Genomic DNA, 23795 nt, shown 5'->3' on the forward strand with positions numbered 1-23795 from the left:
GTCTCAACTTGTTTTTCCAAGATAACTACTATCATGGCTTGCACATGTACTCCACATTCTAGGTTTTCATCTTTCCTGTATCCAGCTAGTAACTTCTGAAGTTTTTAGTCTTATTTTTTCCTGTCGCCTTGGAAAGCCCTCTTCTTCCATCTCCCATTTTAGAAGGTTTGCCCTGTCTTTAAAAACCATCATATATATAATCTGTTCATGAAACTTTATTAAATCTCAATTTTATGTGAGTTTTCCTTTGTTGGTTATTCATAAGTGCTTGTATCTTTCTTCTAGCAGTAAGTCTATTCTTGAATATCTTTAGCTATTTTTGAATTTTTTCATCCCTGATCCTGATATCTCATCCATCAACCCAAACACTGACACATACACTCCACTTCTATGAGCTCTTTAGTGAAGTTACACAACATGTTACCTGCCGGTTTGTTTCCTAGTGATTAACACAGAATCTTGCATTGTAGTTATTCAATAAATATTTGTGAATGGAATATATGGTAATTAGACTCTTGAGAATTGTGAACTGTTTAAAATATAAAAATCATCTATAAAAAAGGCAGACGAAGCATGGCCCATGGAGGAGGAAAGAGTGGAGGAAACAGATGAGGAAGCCCAGAGATGGGGACTTGCTTTAGTTATTCAGTGGGCAGGTCCTCCCCAAGATAGCTAGAAGACAACTTAATTTCATGTAAATCGCCTGATATTAATCATTTACAATGTGAAATATTTTTGCTCCTCTTTTATAGCTGTGTAGGTGCCAAAGGAAGAGGGAATTCCCTGGGTAAATAGGCTTCAGCCACAAACCTCTTTACTTCCTCTGGTGATGAATTATGGTGCAAGGCTCTCAACAAAGGACCCTTGATTCAGATCTTGAAGCACCAGAATATTCATGCCAGGGTGCTTTTGCAGCATCCTAGTTCGTATGAATTTTTCTCAGAGTTGGCTTTTACTTCTGGCAATAACTCTTCAGTTCTGGAACTTCAGGTCTAGTCAAAATAAACTATTGTCTCAGGTCTTTATGTTTCCTGAAGCACTGTGACATGTTTGTGGAATGCAGAGACAGTTTTATGTGAGACTTTAGTGGTGACAATAAGGGGCCCAGATGCCCTGCCCTGGCCTGCTGTCCTCTCCTCCAACGTTCGGGCAGTAACGAGACAGCTTCCAAAGACAGGGCCAGCTGAAACTTGCTAAATGCAATTGGTAATTGTAATTTCTATACTGTGTGATAGAATCCTCACTTTCCAAGCTTTTTGTTCCCTCATTGTTAACAGCATAAAATTATTTTTTAAATGTATAGCTGGCTACATTTTTAAAGAGAAAAAAGGCATTCCCCTATAGCACAATTATATGGTCTAAAATTATCTTAATTTTTACTCATTAAAATGCTGCTAATAACATTTTACCTTTTTTAAGTAGTTGTGTTTTATCTGTTAACATTTGTTATCCACGCTACTAATGATGATGATTTAGAGAAGAAAATATAATTAAACTGTATGTCTTCTTAAATACAAAGGAGACAAAACTTTCCCTAGTCTTGATTTTTTTTAAATGTGTATTAATTTAATTTAATAAACATGTCATAAGGATGGATTTGAATGCTATGGGAAAATCTCTAAACTGATAGGATCAATATATTAATAGTCCGTATTTTGTAGGCTAAGTCTCCCCATGTCAATGAATGGGTAAAAGGAAATCCTTCTGTGATTGTTATATTTCCAATATTTGAGTTTGTCTTGTGAGCTCTACAAGACATGGTTTATGAACTGAGGAGTTTAAAATTAGAAGAGCTCTGAAATCTTCTTCGAAAAAGATGGGCTAATGCATGCATGATAACCCTAGAAAAAGGGATCCTGTTTTCAACTTAATTATATTTAAAAAATTCTATTGTTTTATAAATGCTTATATTCTAAAATGAGAAGGCTTTTCAGGAAAATTTCAGTAATTTCAGGAAAATTGTAGTAGTAAAACTTTTCATGATTTTGCGTCGCTGTTGTTAACTATTATAAACAGCTATAAAGTTTCAGCCTTATAGTTATTGCCCCCAGTATGTAATGACTGTTCACAGCAGCTTTAGTTTCATGTTCCATAAAATTGAGCTTCCTGTCTTTACAGTTTAGACTCTAGATCATGATCCTTGAAAATTTGCTATTTTAATGCATACAATTGCTTAGGAAAGGAAATAGTGTAATATGAGAAGACAAAGAAATTGAACCATCAAAGTAGGTTCTTGCATAATTCTCAGAATCTTAATGCTTGCTTTTAGGCTTAGCTATAGAATTTGTTAAAACATATTTTTAAGCTATAAGTCTGAAAGTGTCTTGCCTTTTTGATGTGGAAAACATGGGGTCCTCACTAAGATAATACTAGCTTGGGTTCATAAGACAATCCTGTAATATAAGTAAAAATGAGCAGTGGCAGTCTTCTCGCTTTTTGTATGTTTGATTCGCACAAGCCTGTGGATATTGCATGAAAATTTCTTTTTCTCTAAAGAAACCTAAATTAATATTTTGGGGAGGATAACTGTCAGAAAAGATGTTATTTAAACCAATAAAAACCCTCTTCCTAGAGAACACTTGAAAACATAAGATAAGGAATTTTACTAATAGTTGATCCTTGTTTATGAACATTAGACAATGTGTAAGCTTTAGCCATGGTTTGTTTAACATAAGAAATATATTTGTTACATTTGTTTCCCATTGTGTGTGCCCATCTATATAAACATGCAGAATCTGTGACTAATCCTGTGTAAAAATTGCATTTCATAAGGCAAATATATTTCCACATATGCACTTCAACACATTCAACATAGGACCTTAAGAATAACCAAATATCAATGAAGAGAAAAGCATTTATTACAATCAATTACTACCTTTGCTACAGGAAGAATGAAAACTGATTCATTAATTCATTCATCATTATTTCATAACTCTGAATGTTAGTTTTATGTCAGTGTGACTTTTTTTTTTTAAATGAAAATGCTGACGCTCTTCCCAAATTTGTGATTAAATGTTGTGAGTTTATGGATTATAGAGCTTTCTCTTCCCATTATGAAACTATTCTCGTGTTCTATGGAGTAAGTACTTTCTTTTAATAAGACATTGCTTTATAATGTTTTTATAGTTAAGCACATGATAGAGCTCTGTTTTAAAATATTAAGCATTTAAAATGTAGTCAATTAAGTACAGTATTTCCAATAGTCCAGCGCATTAATTTTGTGGCTTTCCTGTGCTTAGTTATACATTGTCAAACTTAACTGTAAGATTTTTTTTGCTACAACAAGGTTCTCTTCTTCAGTTGAGAAATAGTGTATTGCAGAGAGGAAAGAAGAAGAAATAGAAAGCTGAAAATGTCACTTTATATTGAGGTCTGGCGAGAGAAAAAATAACAATTTTACTGTGAAAATATATTTTCATGGTGCTATAGAAATTGTGTCTCAGATAAAACTGTATATCTATTTATGGGGCAGTTTATGTAGTACCTTCATGTCTATTATCTCATTTGTCCACTTGAGAAACCTATGAGGCAGGCAATAAAATGAGGATAAATGGGTTACAACTATTAGGTAAATTAACAGGGACCAAAACTGAGTTTTATGCCACGTCTGCAAGTATTTTTATTATTCCACAGCTATTTCCATTAAGCTTAGTTCAGATTAATTAGCATTTATCCTGTAGCTTCTAACATGGAGCTTAATCTGAAAACATTTTTTTTTAATTTGTAGCATTTTGTGGAAGATTCCTTTTGATGTTACAATTAAACACAAGCTTTTTGGAAAGCTTCCCTTTAGTACTCCCATAAATGCACTCAAGCAAATACTTAAATGCACATGACCCAAATGTGCAAAAAATACTAACGCACATTCCTCAGAAAACAAGGTTCATCTATGTTTTTGTATTAATGTCCTGTTTACTATGTTTTGGGGGGGGCCCAGGGTGGCTTGGTCCGGGAATCAAACCCAGGTCTCTCGCATGTAAGACAAGCATTCTACCACTGCCTTCTGTTTCCTATTTTTAAGCCAACTCTTTCTAGAGGCAAGGGACTTTGTGTATTTTACTTCCATTGCCCCAAATTTCAAATAGTATGGTGTTCCAGAGACTACTGAGAAATGCTTCTATCTTTGATGACAGTCCCTGGACAATTCAGGTAGTCTTACTTCCAAGGTGTTTTTTCTTACCAATTCCTTCCATTTTTCTTCATATTAACTCAGATAATTTCAATGGAGAAATATTTTTAAGGCAAAAATAGTTCAAGTAGTCATCCTAAAAGAAGAATATTATTGCAGTTGTGGGAAAATTTGTAGTTTCTTTTTACTGGTATGAGACCATGTCTATATGTTAGGCCCAATATTTGGATATCAAAAGGTGGTTCTTTTCTGCTGGACATGTTTTTTCTATGCTTTAGGTTTGACGGTTATTATTTCATTGAAATAATAAAAGACTCAAACAGGGGAGCCAGTGCCTTTACACCGCTATGTTCTATAATTTGCTTACTACATGTGGCATATCCATTTACAAGACCTTTTTCTCTTATTTAGAGCAACCACCACCATTTCCTTTGCCTACAATGACATCAGCATAACCTTCTGGTCCGGGATTTGCCCACCTTGGTGAAGTGATGTCAGATGGAAGGGACAAGAAAAACTATTAAAACATTACAGACAAATGTCATTGGTTCTGTAGATGAACTTTAGAATTCCACTTTAAATATTATTGGCTAGTCATTAAGATCACTCAGATTAATTTATCATACCATCTTAGATTATTCTAAATATTTTTCTTTCCTATCGGCTATCACTATGTTGATTATTATCCATCATTTTACAAATAATTCTGAATGCCAGGATTTAGTTTGTGAAATAGTAAGGTGTTATAGTAGTTTGCTGGAGCTGACTATTAGAAGCTGTAAGGAGCCAATTGTTAAATTTTCAGGAAGATAGAAAGTCAGTTGATATTACCTTAGTTTAGTGGTTTGAATTTTGCTATGGTGAGAATTTTATGTCATGGAAAATTTCAGTTCACTCTAATTCCTACTAAAAGAGGACCACCAAAAATTTGTGTGAATTTGCCTAAATACATATGTGATGACAAAATGTTTTAAAGGTCTAAACTCTAAATATATATATGCATGCCACCCCCCACAAACATACACTTTTTATTTTGGCTTACTTTGAAAGTAAAAGGCAATATCATTTAATTATACTCAGAAAAACAATGTAAGCTTTAAATTTGACTCACTTAAGTGGCACAGCTATAAAAGACAATACGAAGGAAATAAAAGCATATAGACTTGCAAGACCCATTTATTTTTGAAAAGGAAACACACTTAACCCTTGTTGACTGGTCAAGGAAATTATGAGCACAGTGAAGTTTTTTAAAATACGTGTAGATATAAAGAACTAGAAAATAAAACCAACTCTTCAATGAATTGGTTTCATTAAAAAAAAAGATGGATTTCACTCAATGCTAGGTGTGAAATGATGGGTGATTCAAATAAAATTAAAAGCACTAAATGTGATTTAGAATAATTAGCTAATTAAATCTTACTCAAAAATCCAGTTTAATTTTAACGATATTATTAATAATAAATATATATTATTGAATAGATACTACAACTCAAGTATGCACACTTAAATTCCCTAATTTTTCTTTTTAAAACCATCATGTACAGATTATGCATTTGGGGAATGTAAATTTCAAAAGGCTCAGAAGACCACACAGTTAGTAAATGGAAACAATGGATTTCCGAAGCAGGTCGGCTTGCTCTAAAGCTCCTGCTATTTTCCCTGAGGCATTCTTCCCTCTAAATGTATAAAAGTTGTAAGTAAAACTATAAAATTTATAAAGCTTTAGTTATCACCACAATTCTGTTAATCAATGCAATATTTTTTTAAATGCATTTTGTTGATAACATATATTTTGCACTGAAAAGTTTTGTATGATAAACAGACATTTTACTTTGCACATGTGTGCGTACATTGGAAAATTATATTTTAGGAGTAAATTGTGCACTCCTTCCATGGATTGCAGCATAGGTGATAAGTACAATTAAAAAATGTTTGTACTTCAAGCTTCTTCCATTCCTCAGTGTGATGGAATACTGAGTACCATCTAATATTGAAACCTTAAGAGCTTTTGGAATATTTAAAAAGTTACAGGCTGTGCTTATGACATGAACAAACTGATAAATGGTGAATCTTGTCGAGTCCTTCAATCTAATGCAAAATTATAGTCCATTAATTATCTACAGGACAAAAGCTGCACATTTGCATAAAACTTAACACTACATCATTCATATCCTATCTTGGCAGAGATTAGAAATAGATGTAGAAGATTGTTCATATCTAATATAATGTTAAATTAAGTATGATGTTTTTATTTTTTTAGACTTCATTGAAAATTATCTTTCCTAGCATAACTCGTTTAGCATAGGATTCAAGTTAATCTCTAAAATATCATGGATGCATAAATAATAATTGCATTTTAATTTCTCAAGTTTCTGTATCAAATATATAATAGCATTTAATGCTTTCAAAGAAGTACTTAAAAGAATTCCTATGCAGTTAGCGTTTCTTAAAGTTTTCCAAATATTTCATACCATACATGGGATTAAGGAAGGCTTTATTGGTTAGAGGGTTAGAGTCTGTTAAACACGCGTCTTTCTATAACTGTTTCCCAAGAAACAGTGGTAGTGCTATTACTGTAAGTTTTTCTCACAAAGTACTCTAACCAAGATGCAAGATAATCATCCAAAAATATCAAAATGTATCCCACAACTGCAGTGACATCAGATTTAAAATTACTACTTGTCCGGGACTTCTCGCTCAGCGTCAAGCCCCCGGCCGGCGAAGGGGACAGAGGAGAGAGAGACAGACGCAGACAAACCGACTTGAATGGCAGACACGAATCCGTAACACGCGGCGGTTGTGAGCACAGACCTTTACTGGAGCTAAGCTTGCATTCTTTGTAACAGGTTCCGCGCGGGCTAAAATACCCCACGGGGGAGCAACCTCTATGTGGCCGTCAGGTACGGCTCCCTGCGGGTCGTCTCGCTTTCCCCGTCCGGGTAACGCCTTTATATACAAAATCCAAACCCAATGGGCTAACGCCACGTATACAAGGGTGATTGGTAGACAGGGTTGGCGGGCGTGTACGTCATACGCGGAGGCAGGATGCGGGCGCCATCTTGGCTCACTCGATGGGCGGGGGGAACTCTAGAGCAGGCTGCGGCATGTCCACTAGGCCCGACCCGGGAGGCGGCTCTCCACATCTCCCCCTTTTTTATTCATTTTGACCCAGTGTCTCCATTGATGAGTGAGCTCCCGTGGGCCACTCAGGCCCACTACATGTTTTGGTGCTTTGGGGAGTCTGGACTAGGCTTGCTAGGCACCAACCAGAATGCCTCCTCATATAGAGACCGGAGAGCCCGTGAACTGGAAACAACGTGACTCTCCCTGCAGTGCTTCGCCTCGCAACTGGGTTATGTAGGGGGGCAGGAGAGCGGCAACCAGAGCCGAGAGCGTCATTAGGTGTCTCTGTGCAATGGCCGGAGTCTAGTCTGGCCAGGACCGTGACTCCGCCGTAGAGATCATCCTTTAGACAAAAATTATGACTTCTGGTGCCGCCTTTTACACCCGGGACACGGCCATGGGCTTTGCAGCAGATCCTGTTTTCGAGCGCCCCGCCCTAAGTGGCCGGGACGGGTCATACAGTGAGGGGAAGGACTGGGTAGCGGGACGGTCGTTGCCAGGAGCATCAGGGGCGAGTGACATAGCCAACATGGTAGTGACACGTAATTGCTGCTGTGTCTGGAGCAAGCGTTCTAACAAACATTTAACAGTGACTAAACCCACTAATAGTCCCACTGCCACGAGGATCCAAGTAGTCAAATTGGGCCAAGAGAACCATGAGGTGACTCGGTTCCACAGACTTTGTACAGTCTCGCCCAGTTTGGAAAGGTCGAAATCAACGGGGGTCAACTTGATATCCCCAAGCACTCGAAGGTCTGAATCCACCTGTTGGGAGAGGTTAGTAAAGGTAGGGAGGTTTTAAAGCTGGTCCCCTTTCTATACGATAGAAGGGTGACTAGCGCTCCTGTTGTCATCTTGTCGTTCGTCGCCATCATCAGCAGAGTTGGAGACCGGATCTGGTGGCTCTGGTTGGAGGCTTATCAATTTTCTGGGCAACAGTTCCTTGGCGTCCTCGAGCGACGTCACGGTTCTCACCAGTCTTTCCGGAACCCACACAGGTTGACGTCCTGGTTCCTGGGGAAAAACACAAACAGAGCCTCTGGCCCAGCTGAGCACTGGGTCAGGGCCTTGCCATTGTCCTGACAGGACATCCTTCCAACGGACTAGACCTCTATGTGGAGGACTCGGAGTAGTGTGCTGAAGAGCAGGTGTCATTCCTAGTGAATTTTCATTTAAAAAATTATATGTAAATAAGGCTACAGACAGTTGAGCCTTCGGGGACAGGCCGTGGCCTATTCCCCCTTTCTGTTTTTTGAGCAAGTCTTTAAGAGACCTGTGTGCTCTTTCAATGATTCCTTGCCCTTGAGGGTTGTAGGGGATACCATGTTTTAATTGCACTTCCATATTTGCACAAAATCTTTGGAAGGCTTTGCTGGTGTAAGCGGGTCCGTTGTCTGTTTTTAATATTTTCGGCTTACCCCAAGCTGCCCAAGCGGCAAGGCAGTGTGCAATTACTTGGTGGACTCTTTCTCCTGATTCGGCAGAGGCAAATAAAACTTGAGAACAAGTATCCACTGACACATGCAGGTATTTAACTTTACCATACTCTGAGTGATGGGTGACATCCATTTGCCAAATGTCTCCCGGGATGAGACCTTTAGGGTTAACCCCAACTGAAGGGACTGCTCTTTGTTCTACACAATTTCCGCACGCTCGGACTATATCTCTAGCTGTCGCACGTGGTATATTAAACCGCCTAGCTAGGGTACCTGCATTGATGTGAAATCTGTCATGGAATTCTCGGGCTTGCTGATATGGTGTCAGCGCAGGGAAGATGTGTGGCTGTCGAGTGGCTACATCTACTATGTGATTTCCTTGTGCCATGGGGCCAGGCAGGCCTGTATGCGCTCTAATGTGAGTTATGTAGAAAGGATGTTGTCTGGCACATATTGTCTCTTGAAGTTTGATAAAGAATGGTCTTACTGAGGAGGAATATTTTATAATGCCCACCGTCTCTAAAATATTTACAGAATTTACGACATAAATCGAATCAGATATAATATTTAGGGGATCGGTAATTTCTTTCAGGACTGTAATAATGACCTGTAATTCTACCCATTGAGGTCTCTGTGGTTGGAAGAACACTGTTTTGGGAGTACTCCCTTCCACACAGTATGCTCCTGAACCGGAGCTGGAACCGTCCGTGTACACGGTGAGGGCGTTCACTAGTGGCTTGGGTGAAGTCACTCTAGGAAAGATTACTGGGTGTCGGGTAACGAATTGCAAGAGGGGATCTTTTGGGTATTGGTTGTCAATACTTCCTAAAAAGGTACACCGGAGAATGGCCCATTGATCTATACATCCAGTAAGTGTCTCAAGTTGCTGGGAAGAGTAAGGTACTCTGAGGTTTTTAGGTTGTTGGCCAAAATGTTGTACGGCCCTTTTTATGGCTTCTAAGGCCAACTCTGCAATCGCCGTAGGATAATGCTCTAAACTCTTCTTAGGAGAAACTCCGGGGTGGACCCAGAGTAATGGTCCCTGTTGCCACAGCACCGCCGTGGGCTGTAGCTCTGTTGGCAGTAAGCAGGCTTCAAAGGGCTCATGGGGGTTTATTCTTTTTAAAGCAGCGCTACTGAGTGCCTGTTCTACTTGATATAGTGCTTGACTCTGGCGGCTTACAAGTGGGCGGCTCACTTTCACAGGAGCCGTCCGCTAAAAGGGTCTTTAAGGGAGCTAACAAAGGTGAACTTCCTGACTGCCCCATGCTTGCAGTCGGCACTGGACCTTAACCAATCGGGGAGCTCTCCCGACTCACTGGGGCTACCTGAACGCCCACAGCCCTTAACTCTCACGTAGCAGAAAGCACTTACCCTCTCACGTTGATCAGGCGCGGAGGTTCCGCCGTGAACCCGAGAAGCACGTCCTCACCAGCTCGGGGAGAGGCAGCAGAAGAAGGTTCCCCGTACGGGCCACCACTTGTCCGGGACTTCTCGCTCAGCGTCAAGCCCCCGGCCGGCGAAGGGGACAGAGGAGAGAGAGACAGACGCAGACAAACCGACTTGAATGGCAGACACGAATCCGTAACACGCGGCGGTTGTGAGCACAGACCTTTACTGGAGCTAAGCTTGCATTCTTTGTAACAGGTTCCGCGCGGGCTAAAATACCCCACGGGGGAGCAACCTCTATGCGGCCATCAGGTACGGCTCCCTGCGGGTCGTCTCGCTTTCCCCGTCCGGGTAACGCCTTTATATACAAAATCCAAACCCAATGGGCTAACGCCACGTATACAAGGGTGATTGGTAGACAGGGTTGGCGGGCGCGTACGTCATACGCGGAGGCAGGATGCGGGCGCCATCTTGGCTCACTCGATGGGCGGGGGGAACTCTAGAGCAGGCTGCGGCGTGTCCACTAGGCCCGACCCGGGAGGCGGCTCTCCACAACTACTTGTCATTGTGTGTGTGTTTATGTTAAGCAGCTTCTATCCCCAAATTGATTGTAAGCTCCTTTAGGACAGCTACTGTGCCCTACTGTCTGTGTATGTTTTACAGCATATTACACAATAAACTGTTCACTTGTATATGTGACACACCACACTTTTGCCGTAGAGCCTGGACTCTGTCTCCACGGTTCTGTGTTACAGCATCAATACAGTCTGTAAATGACACTTTATTATTAAGTCCTTCAGGTTCAAGAAGATCTCCAGTTCCAAATTCCCTGTCTCTGTGCACACCGGTATATCCTGCCCTTCACCGTCATATCCTTTTATATTAAAGAGGAACTCTAAAATCAGTCTCTCTGTTCTCAACTAGAGAATAGCGTTTCTATATTATATGGTTCCTCTTTTCTTCTCTTCTTCATAACATTTTGGACCATTGAGCCCATTCTTGTTTCACTGCTTTCTGTCACCTACCACCTTGGACTATACATTCTTTATTTTGTAGCCTAGAAGTTCCTATCATTTTGCCATCGAAAATCCTTTGTAATTATACAATTTCATCCCCCTAATCATGGACCCTTAATTTCAGTTTTTTTTTTTTCAAGTAAATTGCATAGAAGTTTTTCCCAACTGAAAACACGTAAGAGGGAGGTAATTGTGATGATCATGATGACAGTAACCATAATAATAATAATAACCGCACTACTCCTACTAATAAAACGAGTACATTTTAGGGATAGGCAGAACTTCTTTGTCATTTTCAAATCATTATGCTCAAAGATGTTTAAAACATCAGACTTATTTTCTATTTGGGGGGAAATTATTAAAGCATACAACACATTAATTTAATCTTGAACCATTGATTTTATATTTATTTCAATTTATTTTTTAGAAACCAACTCTTACTTAATCAATGTGGAAAGAATTTTAGTTTTAGAGGATACTTAACCAGGATTCTATAAATGTAAGTTCTAAATTTTTAGACTTGTCATAATTGGGAAAATCCTTTTGCAAAAACAATCACAAATTCACCATAATGCAGATGAGTCATGCTGAAAGCTGTTTTCCCTCTTGACAGTGCAGCTGCAACAGAGAAACAGGTCACAAGGCATTAACTCTATCAGCAGCAGTCACAGGGAACCCGCCTTTAGTACTTGTGCCAGAACCTGTTTGTTTGGCATGTTAATTTATTTTATTTCTTTTAGAAAATATTTATGATTTTTATAATTTTGTACTCTGAAATTAAAGCAAAATCAATTTCTCCATATCATTTGCAATAAATCTCTCCATATGATTATTTCTGAAGTTAAAAGAAAGAACCCTAAGTGATTTACTTCTCAAATCATCCATGTGAAGAGTTGTGTAGCCAATATTTCCAAGAAACAAATAAGAAATAACAGTACTGGAAAGTGTGGGCTAATAATTATTGTTTAATAAATACCTCTTGACCTGATTTTTTTTTTGGGGGGGGGCGGTGCATGGTCTGGGAATTGAATCTGAGTCTTCCGCATGAAAGGAGGGCATTCTAACCACTGAACTATCTGTGCACCCCTGATTTCTTTTTAACCCCTGCAGTGTGCTAAACATTGTGTATGTTCTCATATTGAGTGAGAATGTGACTCCTATTTACCCAAATTTATATACCTGGCTTCCAGAACTCTTTAATAAAGAGGAAACACACACACACATACACACGCTACCCTCAAGCATACTATCTGACTTTAGTTTATTGAGTAAGCCAGGTTTGGTAAGAATTTATCAAATTTCCCTATAAAACTTTCAGAGGAAACAAAAATTTCTTACATCGATCCCTCAGGGACTTGTAAAATGTCACCTCGACAGTTTCATTGGAAAATCATAATTAAACCTTCTGTTTCCTTCATAGACTAGCCAAAAATAGCATAAAGATCCTTTGAGGAGCTCATCGATTTTTGAATGTAAAGGAAATCTCTGCTACTCATAGTATATATTCTAAACTTCCTGACTTTTAGTTGAGCTCCTTTTTAATAGAATAAAATTTTCTTACACTTTACTTTCTAACTCCTGATCTTATCAAATCTATTTTTTTTCCATTACTGAGCTCCATGGATCGCTGTCTTCCCCTGAAAATTGCTAGACCTTCCGATTAATTTTTTCAGTGCTCAAATAAGGTACAGAAATGTATCAATGTCTGTTTCTTCAGCTGAATGGCACTTGAGACCTAGCACTGTTGTGTGGCGGGGTATGAACTCTCATGAGCCCTTTGACTGTTTTGAGGCTCATTTTTCTCACTTATAAATAGAACAAGTGGAAATAGGTGACTTTCAAAAAATCTCTTTAAGTTGAAAAATCTGTAAGTTTTTTGGTATTAAGTTTGGTATTAACATACCAAATAGTATTGGTATGTTAATATTTCTTAATCTAATGAAATAAGTTATTTATTCACTTTTATGTTCAGTGATGTGTTGCAAAGCGCAATACTCTCCTCTTAAATCTATTGATAGTCTCACATGCCGAGCATGATGACTTATAGGGAAATGGCAGGCAATTTCTGTTGTGATGCAAGATGCACAATTTTGCTATTCTGCATGGTTAATTCCCTTAAATTAGTAAAAACACATATTCTGCAGTTATGTGTTTAGGTAAATTAGTATTCACAAAACTTCTTTCCTGAGCAATTATTATCTGCAGACGTTCTGGCCATGGGCTTGGAGGTGACAGGGTGTGGCCATAGTATAAAGGTGGCATTATTTATACATCAGAGATTGACAACAACTTCAGAACCAAGTTGGTCATTATTAGAAAGAATCTTAGTGACCTGGAATTATGAGCAGCTTGTCTCAAATATTATGTCTCTGCAGTGATTCTCAGCTGGGGGTGACTGTGCCACCAGGGGACATTGGCAAATTCTAAAGACACTTTTGATTGTCACAACTATGATAGCATTGCCAGAGTTTGCAAATGACAATACAGAATACCAAGGCAAATTTGAATTTAAGATAAACAGTGAATATTTTTTAATATAAGCATGTCTCATGAAGTATTTAGACAGACTTATGCTTAAATAGTATTCATTGTTTGTCTAAAATTTGAATTTAATAGGGCGTCCTGTATTTAATCAGACAATATTACAATAAAGTGTGTGTCTGGGGGTGACAAGTAGAGGCCAGGGATGCTGATAACACTTTACAGTGTACAGAGCACATTTCACTTCTATCCTCCACAAGCAATTGTCTGGCTCAAAATGTCAGCAGTTATAAGTTTTAAAACTGATCTGTATGCAAACTGTTCCTTCCCCTGGTAGAACATTTAACTTCTCTGGCTTTAAATTTATGCAATGATGATACTGATTTGGTATTTTTCTATTCAGACATATTAAAGAGATCATTATAGATATAAAATGGAGATATTACCCACCCCCATCTGCCATCTAATTATAGGAAAGAATGTATAAAAATGCTTTGAAAAGTTAATGTAAAGCAATTTTGAGTGACTCTTTTCCTCTTTTAGCTGAAGGCTATTTAAATTCCTGTACCAGAACAAGGCCAGTTTGTGCTATTTTTTGAATCATAAACCATGACCAAAGCATGAAAATCAATATTCCAGCAAAGTTTCAGATTTAGGTGCTTAGCACTGGGAATACAATGATGAATAAGGCAAATCTCTTAGTCTTAAATTACTTAGCATCTAGAAGTCAGAGGAGCAAAGTAGGCATGAAAATAACTGAAAAGTCCAAAAATTAATAATAGCCGCTGCAATAAAATACAGTAAAATCAATATGGTGAACTGCTGAAAAAAATAGCTCAGAATCATGACATAAATTGGAGCCATCGCACCCTGAGAAGAAACAGACTTATCTTCCAGAATATGAAAGGAAACCTATGGATGGTTCTTTGCATGTCCAGTGGAGTTACCAAGCTGCTTGGGAAGTCATTACTGAATTCCTGGCACCCCATTGCAGAAGCTGTGTGGCCTTGTATTGTGTGGGTAAGAGATCCATGTCCTTTTTCCCTTCTGAGAACTGTAAATTAGAAATGTCACAATGCCTTTGGCTACTGCCAAGGTACCTAACATCTCTAATAATTTCTTTTCCTATCCATCCCTCCAAAGATAGAGTGTCACCATGTAATTCCCAGCCTATTTACTGTAAAAAGGGCCTGTGGGAGGTGAGTGGGGCATGCACTAGAGGCTTGCAGCCTTGTCATGGCCTTGCTTATTGTTCTAAGCTATTCACATGCAAGTGTAACCCCATCATCATTATTCACCTTCTCAGCGAATAAACATCTTGAATAAAGCTAGACCCAACAGATGGCATCACACATTGCTACTCTAGAGGAGGAAATAAGACACCCTATAGTGGCAGAATGGGGTAAACATTGCAAGAAAGGAATAAAGACAGTTTGATGGCATCCTAGAGGAAGAATTGATTCTTTAAGCTTATATGGTCAGGGAAAACATAATAGAAGGCTGTATGTCAAGAAAGTCTTTGCTAGGGATTCCCCATCCCATTGAGGTGCAAATAGTTTTACTCCCGAAGGTTTTTACCAGGAGGTGCCATCCAGGCCTCATGCTAATCTCTCTGTAGTTTGGAATGAAGAAGAGGCATAAAATCAATTCCGGGCATCCATGACCAGATTCTAAACCTAGAAATGTGTAGCAAGATCTAATACTGGAGTTGGTTTTGTTTTCATATTAATAGCTTTAAACTTGGAAGTGAGAAGAGTTAACTCTTTGCTAGGTTTGACTCAGGTTAAGTTGCATGGTACTCCCATTTTGTACATCTTTGGTCTCTTAAATTTTTTTTACAAAAATTATGTTTTTACTAAATGTACTTGGAATTGTGCAACTTTAATCAAAGCATTACTTTTATCAACATGTGTTAGTTACTTGTAGATTTCGCATTGTTTTTATGTCGTGGAAAAAACACCATTGGATTGACATCTTCTTACTATTAGGCAGAACTACATAGATTAAAACTAGAAAAGGCAAGATAATAAAATAAAACAGAAACAACTGTTAAAATCGATTTAAAACAAAGGGACTCCCTTAAAAAGAGGCTACAAAGTAAAATTGAATTCATGTGTTGATGGATATCAAAGAAGTAGGGAATTGAAATGAGTATGGTCTAGGTACCTATTTTAAATTCGTTAAAATTCCTCTAACTGCCGTCATTTCAAAGTTATGGAGGAGAGAGGAGGAAGCAAAGAGAAAGCCTCTAATATGATATTTGCCAGTTCATCCCAGGGATGCACAATGAAGGCCAAGGAAAGAACATTACCTACTCTGAGGAAACATCTCTACCCAAACGTCGATCATTTTAGGGACTTGAATATTATGTTTTTAAGTAAATTCTGATGTATATGCTTTCAAATTGTTCATATGCACTTCAGCCTAAGTTATTAAATTGACACCAAGTTAAAGAACAATCCTGGGTATTTATGGCTTTCTTTACCACCCCCCCCCCCACACACACACACTTGACTTTGTCTTAATCCATTCTTTCTCTTTAACAACTTTTCAAAGCCTAGGCCCTAAGTTTAAGATGGGGTATTTTTGGAAATAAGCCTTTTCCAAATTCTTTCATTGCAAAATGTACACACACACACACACACACACACACACACACACACACACACATATATATATATAATGTTTATATATGGAGAGAGACAGCATGTCAGTTTTAATACATATAATATATATATAAAGAGAGAGAGCATTTCAGGTGTCACTTTGTTTAGATAATAAAATGTTAAATAACTACAGAATCCCATATTAAACCATGATGAATCTTATTTTAAGATTTAGTCAAATAAAAACAAGCTTAAATTTATTTGGGCAAAAAAGTCATATTTGTAAACTAAAACTGAAGGGCAATTACACAAAGTTCTCAGTGACACATAGTTACTGCTTTGGTATAGCCCGCCAAGTAAGAGCTTAAGTTCCCCTATCAGAAATAAGTAGGATATAGTCTATAAATTCGTTGTTCTACACATGCAATTAGCTATACAAATATAATAAAAACTAGACTATTTGTACTTCATGAAATTGGGAAGTGAAAGAACATTAGACAATTCCATGAATAGATGAGGAGATGGTATAGAGTGAGGAGGCCAGCTGATGAAAATCTGAGCACTTTCACCAGTTGGCAATCACTCATCAAGCAGGTAGAATAATTTTTGCATATTGAAGACAACTGTTACCATTTTAATTTGATAAAACACTATAGAACTTCTTTTTTTTTAGTCTGTGAATTTGGGTTTGCTTTTTAAAAAGGAGAAACTATTATCATAGCTATGATTTTTTTTCAAGTCAAATGTGTAAAATTAATGGATTTCTTTTCAGCGTTAATTTCAATTCTAGATACAGCACCATGGTTTTCAATCCTGTTTTTTCTGTCTTATCCACCTCAGGGTATAATAGACACATTCATCAGGAATAGTAGCCCACTATGACCGTAGGTCTCAAATCCGGAGAGAGGATTGGCAAGAGGATTTAAAAAGCCCTGGGGAAGACTGTTTTCTTTGAAAAAAAAAACAAATTATTCTCCAGAGGCTGAAATGCCCACTCATTAAGAAGCTGGAGTAGTAAGTTGGATGTATTCCCTAGAAAGAGGCAATTTCCTGTTTAAATGTGAAAATTGCTAGTATCAATAGGATTATTCTATAAATTTTCCTGCCTCCACCCACAATCCTTAAGTTTATGTAATGATGGCTATTAGCTCCCTGTATCTATTACTTATGCAGCTTTGGTAGTAAAATAGAATGGCTTTCATTTTGAGCAGCTTATAACACATTGGTTCAAGAAGTTGCAAAGGACTAAAATATGCTGAGGCAGCATTTGTTCTTTCTTCAGGATATGAAATAAGAATCCATTTTGGTCTAAGTTATATAGCTATTTCTTTACATTTTGATATTATGCAGTCCTGGGTAAATTATGTCCTTCATTTAAACAGCTGAACTTTACCCAGTGTAGCCACAACCATACTCAATCATACTTTAATAGTTCTAATTTGCTAAAAAGTATGCTGTGCCACTAGTGAAGAGACCAAACCTTACATTACTTGTCTTCAATAAGACGTTATTATCTTCTGGCATCCTATTGCACTAGGGGAAATATAAAGTCATATGTGGAGAAATTCTAAATGCTGCACAGAAATGATCCTTGAAGAGCATTTTTTTTTCTCACAGAAATGTTGCAGACTTCCATTCGCATAGTCCTGGGAGCAAAAGGCAAGGGGACCCAGACTGCTGAAAATATCTGAGCACGGAAGTCAGCATTTCTTTCATGTGGCGGTGGGCGTGAAGGTGCACCCACATACTCACTACAGTATCTGAGACAAAAAGCAATCATCATACTTTGTGTTGGAATATACTGTGCAGGTGGCGACATTTGTTTGTACTGCCAGGTTCCCCGGCAACATCTATCTACCATTTTGTATAAGATATGAGAGGTGGAAGAAATCCGAGGGAGTTTTGTCTCCATTGAAAGAGCTTGGAAATAGACAGAAGCTGATGTGAAATCGCCAAAAGCAGGTTTTCCACCAAAGTAAAGCTAGTCAAGCTAAATGGAAGAGGTCACCCTATGGTCTGAGGGCCAGTAAATGACAGGCTTCAGAAACCATAAGAAAAGAATATATATATATATATATATATATATATTTTTTTTTTTTTTAACAATCCAAGTTTGGGGTGAAATACACATCCAATAAATGCAATTCCAAGAGCAATGCTTTCAAAAGGAAAGGAAAAGGGAGAATTTCTTAGGTAAAAACCACAGCAGAATCATAGATGGAAAGATAAAAGTGTCAGCAAGATTAATTGATACTGGTGTTACTTCATTTTTATTGACATATTCTTCCTTAAGTGATGATGTCAAGAGGCCTGCAGCCACTCTTTGTCATATTAATTGCAATTTAATTATTCCATCTGTGAGTATAGGAAATGTAAGTGTGCACAACTCATGCCATTTTAGTCACTGGATTTCACCTTGTGAGCAATTTTGGTCTGGAATTGAGGCATTCAGTATGTTGCTTTTGGATTTAAATGTTGAACAATAGCTAGATTGTTGTTTAAATCTGGTCACTGGATGTAAAAATCCTCCTGTTGCATAGTCCCAGTTCCAGTTGGAGTATATATAGACCCATTACATGTGACTTCATTTTTCCGAGTCTTGGCCCATGTTTTGCATGTTTGTGTTTTGTGAAGTATTTTTGAATACAACAAGAGTTAAAGAAGATAGGTTTTAAAGGAACAAAAATAAATACAAGTTAATAGAATTCCCTCAATGTGAATTTGTTCATTCATGCTTACATAAGGGAATGTGCTAACCGTGAATCATTCAAATTGAATTGCTCATGAGAAAAATGCCCTGGCCTTGCTGTCAGTTGCTAGAGTTGCTTTACAAAAGGGAAAAGAGCATTGTCCTCACATAAACAATAATCAGCCACAGATTTCAGACAGAGCATGGCTCCAAACTGGCAAAAATTCTTTAGATGCATTATTTGAGCACAAGGATACTTGAGAGATAGACTTTTCTGGATATTCTGTGCTGTGATTGAGTTTGCAATCTGCCAGAAAGCTGATGGAAAAGTTAAAAAAAGATCTAATCATCTGCAAGTTTTTCTCGCACAATGGAAGAATAGCTAAATGCTTCCAACAGTGTGGATGTTGGCAAAGCTTTAGCTAAAGTAAGGGATCATGTTACTGCAATTTCCCCTGAAGAGCCAGGTAAGCTGGCATCATGGCCTACCTGAGAGCTCACACATCATGCATAACTTAACTCACCTGAGCCCAATGGCTTTTTGTAAAATGTAATCAGCCTTTTTGTGCTGGATGAAGCCCTTCCTGCCTGCCAGAGTGTGGAGGCAGTCAACATGGGTGTAAGTGACGTGCCCAGAAATGTGGTCCGTGAAACCTGGAGTATTTGAGGCCCTGCCAGTGCGCTGGTCTGGGAAGTGTACTCTGTGATCCATCAAGGGAAAAGTAATGGGCAGGGTGTCAAAATCTTGATGCGAATCTATTGCTACTACTGCTACTAGCCCGAGAAAACCTTACATCTGGTCAGCTTAGATTCCGGTAAGGGTCAAAACAGAATTGTTTACATTAGCAAGTCTTGTCTAGTGGATTTCCATGTCTACAGGGCCCTCTTGACTTCGTTTAGACTTCTCCCAGCAGACTGAAAGGAAAAAAGTACACTGAAAAAAAACAGTTTTTTTGTGCTTCTTGCCGTATTTGTGCATCAGTGGGTGAAAAAATCAAACAGATATTTTGTCTAAAAGGATCTTTCACAAGCCATACCACATTAGTTTCGTGACTAAACAAAATAGAAAACAATTAAAATGTTCCCCTTTGTAACCTTTGGTTATACATCATGTTTTCTACATCACTTCTCTCATTTGGGCCCATACAAGGATTAATTAATTGTATTCCCCTGATAAAGGCATCACTGGTTGTGTGCACAGGCTCAAAAATAATTAGAATAGAGAAATAGTTTTTGAGGAGTTACAAATACTACAGCCACTTTACAGATATTTATGTATGCTTAGTCTGAGCTTGAGCTGGCTTTTATGGTCCAGTTGCATTTCACTGACCCTGAGCATTTGGATTGCTCATATTCACATACCGAGGTGTCACTATTGTTTACAATTATTCTATTCACTCAAACTTAGAGCTCAAGTATATGGATCAAGCAATTTATTAGGCAAACATTTCACATCTAAAATTTTTTTCTAGGGAAGACGTTGTTTGTGTTATTACTATAACGGCATTAAGAGCTGTTAAAATTTTTGTTCATTTTTTCATAAAGAAAAAAGCAGACAATTTCTTACTTAGGCTGTGAGTTAGCTAAGGAGAGATGAAAAAGTAAATAAGAGGGCCACCGTGGCTCAGCAGGCAAGAATGCTTGCCTGCCATGCCAGAGGACCCGGGTTCGATTCCCCGTGCCTGCCCATGTTAAAAAAAAAAAAAAAAAAAAGTAAATAAGAAATGCACCTCATCCTGTTGAGGTGAACTAATCTAGTTCTCTTGGTCTCTTTATCTCCCCTGTTGAGCGTAGTACCTAGAAAAGTAGTTACTTACCAAATGGTGCTAGTAGGAACAATTGAATGTGTTTGAATGAATGAACTAAGTTTTTCTTATATGTTTTCTTTTTTTTCAGACTCCCAAGAAGGAAATTACAAGTCAGAGGTTAACAGCAAACCCAGGAAGGAAAGGACAGCTTTTACCAAAGAACAAATAAGAGAACTTGAAGCAGAATTTGCCCATCATAATTATCTGACCAGACTGAGGCGATATGAGATAGCAGTGAATTTGGATCTCACTGAAAGACAGGTAAAGCAGGAAACTACTATTATACAACATTGTCAGTTGTTTTTGGGTTAGCAATCTTCATTTGTCATTCTTGAGATAATCTCAATCTGTGGTTCCTAAATCCCAGATATAGGATAAGGGCACTATATCACAATGACACTTTTTTGCCTAACAAAATGAGAAAATAAGGATAACATAGTTGATATTTTAAAAGAAAATTACATGTATTTGGTTTAGAGAAACATCCCTTCTTCTGAGATTATTATCTGGTTTTAAAATATTATTTCTTTTATAAGATTATGGTATATGGTGAGCAAATTTGCTCGTATACATTTTCTTTTCTTAAATTCATAAGGACTTTATTAGCTTATGGCTTTGAAGCTAAAAGAAAGTCCAAATCAAGGCATCATCAAGGCAATGCTTTCTCCTCAAAGATGTGGAATTGTGGGGCTGGCTGTTAGTAATCCTTGGCTCCTCTGTCACATGGCAAGGCACAAGGTGGTGTCACCTGCTCTCTCCCTTCTCTTCTGGGTTCAATGATGTAGCTTCTTATTTTCTCTTTGTTTGTTTATATTTTAAAATCCCCTAACTTGGCTACCCTGTGTTAGTTCCCTGTATTCCTCAGGATAGAGGGTGGTATGTTGCAGTAACAAATTAATCCCCAAACCTCTATGGTATAACACAAAAAATTTCTTTAGTTGCTTACTCTATGTACTAACTTTACAAGGCCAGTACTCCACATACTCCTCAGGGACCCAAGTCTGACTCTCTGCACTTTGGCACATGATCTCAAGGTAATCACAGGAGATGGGAAAGAGATGGAGGTTCATGCATTGACTTTTGAATGGTTTTACCCAGAAATGACCCATTTCACTTCCGTCTACAAACTAAATTCCAAATAATAGGCACATTTTCCAGTTCAGGTCAAGGTAATTGGGAAATGATGAAAGTAAAGGCTTGTAGGTCGTTGGTAAATATCTCTGCCCCAATACCCAAACTCTTCTTTGAAATTGTATTGGTCTCAGAAATTCAAAATTCTGTTATACACTCATTTTGAGAACACTTTGAAATTTCTAATGATTTATGGACCCCAGTTAACCCCTAATAATGCATTTTAAATTAATCCCTTTTTAGGAACCTCTCTTAGATTTTATTTGAATGGCAAATGTTTTGCTCCAAAACACACAACTTCCTTCTTATGTGGATTCTAACTTATCCTAGGAAAATCTAGCTTACTGATGGTTAACAGTTGCTGATCTTTAGAAAAACATTCCTGAAAGGCAAATGCAAACATCTCTGTGGACAGTGCAGTTGTGATTGGCGCTCTTAGGTCCAGTGCCTCATTTCCTCCTTCACGGAATGCACCTCCTCCAGGGATTCCTTTGGAACTAAAGAAATATCAACAGGGTGTGGACAAATGAGTACATATTTTAGGAGAACAAGTTACTTTATCCAATTTCTTAGTCATCTGCGTTCCTCTGCTAATGTCTATATTTCAGATTTGGGTAGGATATTTTTGGGTAGTGGATATATATACCAAGGATTACTTTTATGTAGTTTTATTTAATGGCAATTTATATTTTATTAAATATTATGCCTAGTACTTAAGTTAAGGAGCAAAACATTTTCCTTCCCTTGAACTTCACGTTAGAGCTACCTCCATAAGTGTGCAGCATTTGGCATGGTGGAAAGCAGATTCCAAATTCTATATCATTGGACATCTGCTTTATTTTCATTCCACTTTGTAACTGGTAGCAGGAAAAAAGGAAGGGGTGGTATTACACATTAATATCCTTACGTAGAGTTAGTGAACTCCAGGAAATGTAACTGTGTTTGGTATAATACATGGAGGAAATAAGAAACTAGGGTTTGCTTCCAATATACAGGAATGATGGAAAGTGAATACTGTGCCCTCAGCCAAGAGAAAAGTAGAGATTCTGTAGTTGCTAATTTGGGGATGGTGTATAGTTATATGTGATTATCCAGTCATAAAATAGAAGCTTCACTTTTAGTCTAAAGAGAATTTCTTTTTAGAAGCAGTTCAATAAATCTTGTTTGGGGATTTTGAAAATATTTTGGATATTCCTTCTTTCTTCCTAACTGACTTGCCATGCTTAGAAAAGAATTATATGCAAGAAGTATGTATATGTGTCGGTATGCACACAAACACACACATCAACTATTTTAATATTTGTTTTAAAAAAGATTTCACTTTTCTATCAGGCTTTGCTGTCTGACAAACCACCTTCATCTTAGCAGATTCAAACAACAACCACCGTTTTATTTTCCCACAGTCTTGTAGGTCAGGGATCTGGGCTGGCGTAAGTTGGGTATTTCTACAGGTCTTTCCTAGATCATTCATGCAGCTGTAGTCTAAGCTTGGCTAAGACCCCATTGGTCTAGGTAGCCTCAGCAGGGACAGCTTGTCTCTGTTCCCTGTGGTTTCATCTTCTAAGTTAGCTTGAGCTTCCTCCAGTGGTAGCAGAAGCATTTTTAGCAGCACTAAGAGGGAAAATTTCATCTGCAAGGGCTCTTCAGGTCTTTGCTTCATCATATTCACTAAGGTTCCATTAACCAAAGCAAGTCATATGGCCAAGTTCAGTGTCAGCGTAGGAGGAAACCACCTACTGGTGTGGATCCAGGAAGGTGAGATTCACTGTAGATCATTATTGAAACAGTCTAACTCAACCAAAAAATTTGAGAGATGATTATTTTTTCAAATACTGAAAATTTGATACTGCGCAGATTTTAAAATTCCATATATCTCTCATTGCACTTTTGTAATTTAGTATGAAAGGACATGCTATGCATGTGGAATCAAAGCTCCAAATCAAATCTTAGTCTTTAGAGATTTACTATGGATTAATCGGAAAGAATT

At 37.9% G+C, this 23795-nt stretch overlaps 1 protein-coding gene across 1 annotated transcript in view; it reads left to right on the forward strand.

Moving 5' to 3' along the window:
- Positions 1-23795, forward strand: part of MEOX2 (mesenchyme homeobox 2) — a 74882-nt gene that overhangs the window by 39166 nt on the left and 11921 nt on the right. Inside the window, exon 2 of the mRNA XM_077122438.1 lies at positions 20766-20938. Coding sequence (XP_076978553.1) covers positions 20766-20938 — 173 coding nt within the window. The remainder of the gene's footprint in view (positions 1-20765; positions 20939-23795) is intronic.

Source organism: Tamandua tetradactyla, chromosome 1, assembly GCF_023851605.1.
Source record: "Tamandua tetradactyla isolate mTamTet1 chromosome 1, mTamTet1.pri, whole genome shotgun sequence".
Taxonomy (NCBI): domain Eukaryota; kingdom Metazoa; phylum Chordata; class Mammalia; order Pilosa; family Myrmecophagidae; genus Tamandua; species Tamandua tetradactyla.